The sequence below is a fragment of the Cynara cardunculus genome (assembly GCF_001531365.2).
Source record: "Cynara cardunculus var. scolymus isolate 2C chromosome LG 15, CcrdV1, whole genome shotgun sequence".
In the NCBI taxonomy this organism is placed as follows: domain Eukaryota; kingdom Viridiplantae; phylum Streptophyta; class Magnoliopsida; order Asterales; family Asteraceae; genus Cynara; species Cynara cardunculus.
Window position 1 is genome coordinate 77,265 of NC_037542.1, and position 4,173 is coordinate 81,437.

Below are 4,173 nucleotides of genomic sequence, written 5' to 3' on the forward strand. Positions count from 1 at the left end.
AAACTTCCTCCTGAAGTTTTCCATTAAGAATAGTGCTCTTTACATTCATTTGGTAGACTTTAAAGTCTCTATAGGCAACATAGGCTAGGAAAAGTCGAATAGCTTCGAGTCTAGTCACTGGTGTGAAAGTTTCGTCATAATCAATTCCTTCTTCTTTCTTGTATCCCTGAGCAACAAGACGAGCCCTGTTACGGGTTACAATTCCTTGTTCATCCAACTTATTGCGATAAACCTATTTGGTGTCTATCACAGTTTTGTCAGATGGACGTATGACAAGGTACCAGACTTTGTTCCTATCAAACTCAATGAGTTCTTCTTGCATAACAGTGACCCAGCTTGGGTCAGTGATAGCCATTCTCTTCGGATGAATATAAGGATAGACTGGTACAGGAAACCGGGGTGCAATACAAGTAGATAATAGACTAGTTTATTAATGAACGAAAACGATACTGACTCACCAATCCTTCTTTTTCTACGGTGTTGAAGACGAAATGCAAAAGGTATTAGATTGACTAACCCATTTATTTATAGATAAGATTTATGATGAAAATGTGACATGCCAACCTTAATCTCAAGAAGAAGCAATGCAGGTGACTGACTGAACATAGCATATATCATGCAAATGCAACGAAGATGAAGCACAAGGAGCTGCCACTTTAATATATACATATACATATATATATATATAGAGAGAGTTGGGTTCACGTGAGACCAAAAGTTTTTTGTGAGACCCGTAAGACCAATTTATATTCATTGATCAACTTTATAAGCTAATGATCTAATGATCTAAAGTTGCACGGTGGCAATTTTGTCAATTATTGAGAAGTCTCGTGACAATTTTGTGATTATGAATGTTCAGATTGTAGATCTAATCCAAGGATTGAGAATTGGTCTTATGGGTCTTATGAAAAACCCTTGGTCTCACATGATCCCAAGTATATATATATATATATATATATATATATATATATATAATCTCCAATACAAAGGTGTAGACAAACCACAAGAAGCTTCTTTAATTTTGTAAAAAGGAGAAGATAGGTGTATTTTCTTTTGTATGTAAAGGAATCTTTAGTACCTTTTATTTCATATGGATGATGCCTCTTTATCAATAGCTCTTGAACTCCCGGTCGAGTTTTACATATGGACGATACCTTTATTTATTTAGTTTTTGGGTGACGAAAATTTAGTTTTCTTACAACGAGGATTTTTATTTATTTAGACAAAGACCTTTTTTACAGTGGACGATGGATTTCTCCTAATTGTATTTTACAGTCTTGAATGGGTTTTTTCCGGTCGAGTTTTAGTGTCTCAAATTGCCTACGTTCTTGCTCAATGAAGAAGGCATAAGTGATAAGTGATTAGTCTTGATAAAGACAATGAAGGCATAAATGATTAGTCTTGAAGAAAGTATATTGAGACATCATTAAATATAATATGGTTGAATTAAGGGGCTGTTTACCAAACACTTAACCAGTAAGTGCTTACCGACAAAATTTAACACTATCATTGACTTACCGGGTAAAATTTTAGGCCACCAAAACGGTATCGTATGCAACAATTTACCAGGTAAGCGCTTACCGTGGTAAGAGTCACGCCCTCACTTACCGGGTAAGACTCTTGGTCCTTGTCTCCCTCTTACCGGGTAAGATTTTTCGTCCTTACCATATTCATCCGGAAAGATAATGTGATGTGGTGTTCACTTACTCGAGTAAGTGTTTGGTAAACGGCCCCTAACTCTCATTTTGAGTTGGATTTTAAATGATGTATGTGGGTGTAAATTTAAGTTTCATTAGACGAGTACCCAAAATATAAATACATTCTTTCTCTAAAACAGGTTATGTGTATATTTTGTAATTTTTATTCATAAACAATTGACTTGGAGTAGGCATGACCTAAAAAATTCATTTAGAACATCGATTTGTTTTAAAAAGGGGTTTGTTATTATAAACATTCTATATGAAGATTTGTTCTATTTTTACAGATGATTGCAAAACCTACCAACACCAACACAAATGTTTTGGTTGGGTAGTTATTTGAATCTAACATAGGTACAGATGTAGTAGACTTTATTACATCTTGAAAAGATTTGACATTTTAAAATTAAATAAATTATAATAAACATTTTATATCCCATCGCATTGTACGAATACACAACTAATTATAAATTAAAAAGCTTGAAAATAGTTCTCGACAAACGTTTATATTTTACAAAGACCAAAAACAGTTTAGAAATTTTTAAAATGATATTCCTACTTTTATTTTTAATTTTTATTATTTTCCCACAATCATTTTCAGCATCAATGAATTTTTTAATTGTTTTAAGAAAAACATATAAATATAAATATACAATTCATAATTTTATTTTTATTTTAACTTGGTTTTAATATTTTTGAGTCATTTAAAAAAGTATAAGAGAACCACAAGGGTCAAAAGTGTTTAGAGGTCTCAGGTTCAAATTAAGAAGGAACAAAATTTTTTTTGTGGCTACGGAGGTTCAAATGCGGTGACTTCGGATTAATTGCAAAACAGATGGTCGTTCTAAGATCTGTCAGCTTGCATAACAGGTTGAATATCCAGATTAATAAAAAAAATATAAGAGAAAAATAAATCGATAAGACATCGGGATCACAAAACTCCATCTAGAAGATTGAGAAAATCATATAATTGATTAAATTTAAAATCAAAAACTATTTTTAATTGATCAATTATTAAACCAATTAATTTGCAAAATTACTTAAAAGCCCCTCAACAATTGACTTGAGAAGAAACAGGCACAAAAATGAAAGGAGGGTCCCAAGCATAAAGAAACCAGACCGTCGCAAAAGCTGCAATCGGGCGGCCTCCGTTAACGATGCAATTGTTATTCGCTACGGGTGCAAAGATGTTTGGATCAACTTTCTCGACAGATTGGAAACCGTTGCAAGAAACCGTAAGGCTTTGTTGAGGACATTTGCAACTGTTTATAAAACTCACGTTCCATTCTTGTTTACCTTCTATTTGTATCGAAGTCCTTTCTGTTCCGACGGTTATGTCTTTTAATTCACACTGACCGTAACCTATGAACAAGATTTTTATAATATTATTCCTTTGATGTTAAATGAAGAATATTTTAACATAAATAAAAAAATCAAGAAGATTTTTGAAGTTTTCTAAAAACCCAAAAGATTTGATAGCTTAAAAGTGAGATAAAACGTTATAAAAACCAAAATTGGCTTATTTGACCGTTATATATCCGTAGCATGTAAATTTGTGTTTTATTAGACTTGAACCCAGGTTAACCGATAAGAAAATAGGAAGGGACGTAACATTTTCAAATAAAAATGAAATAAAAACAATTTTTTTGAAGTTTGATACGATCGAATTACACATCTTGTGTTCCTTTGAAACCAAATTAACCCACACGTACAAAAACGACTCAAACTCATAACCTAAAGATTGTAGAACTTGTTTGCCATCTCGATATGAAAGACTGCCTAGACTGTTAGCAAAGGATGTCGAATCCATAACTATATATAGGTTCCCTAGACCTAGGAACTGTGTTTACCAAACGCCAATTAGACAAATACTTACCGGATAAAAATCACAACCCTGCTTACCTTACTAGGTAAGATTCTCGGTCATCAAAATGACATGGTAAGATTGTTGGTAAACGTCTCTTACACGGTAAGAGCCACCATCCTTACTAATCAAATAAGATTTTCGATTCTTGTCATGTTCATCCAGTAAGATAAGTAACCCGATAAGCATTTGGTAAACATCAGTTTTAATAATACCAAATGATGGATGCAATAGTAAAATCAAAAATAAAAAGGAAAAAAGATACCTTTGATGAGGAGAGTGAAGAGAAAAATGAGGAGAGTGGATGCCATGAGGTTTGTGTTGTTCTTGTAATGAATTGGTTGTTGCCCTATTTATACACCCCACCCCATTATTATTTCATATTTGTATTCTCCAAGATGCACATGTTGATTTCAAGATTCACAAAGGGATTATGATATTTTAACAAACAAGGAATTAAATTTTCATTATAACCATGTATATATATATATATATATATATATAATAAATATGTATAAAAAAATATCATGATATTCGTCATAAATATGATTGGTTTTTGAAGATGTCAAAATCTACATTGTTGTTAAATGAACTTTGTCCATATATAGATAT

General features: G+C 32.3%; 1 protein-coding gene across 1 annotated transcript; it reads right to left on the reverse strand.

Annotated features, from left to right (window-relative positions):
* Positions 1-2,597: 2,597 nt before the first annotated feature.
* On the reverse strand, positions 2,598-3,952 carry LOC112528705 (TPD1 protein homolog 1-like). Its single transcript, XM_025139727.1, has 2 exons — positions 3,827-3,952; positions 2,598-3,059 (listed from the first exon to the last, which is right to left on the reverse strand). The coding sequence occupies exons 1-2, from the start codon at positions 3,870-3,872 to the stop codon at positions 2,749-2,751; spliced, it is 357 nt and encodes a 118-aa protein (XP_024995495.1). The 5' UTR covers positions 3,873-3,952; the 3' UTR covers positions 2,598-2,748.
* Positions 3,953-4,173: the final 221 nt, after the last annotated feature.

Coding starts and splice junctions, on each gene's coding strand:
- LOC112528705 (XM_025139727.1), bottom strand. CDS start 3,872: ATGGCATCCACTCTCCTCATTTTTCTCTTCACTCTCCTCATCAAAG. Junction 3,060..3,826: donor CTTCACTCTCCTCATCAAAG/GTATCTTTTTTC, acceptor TCTTGTTCATAG/GTTACGGTCAGTGTGAATTA.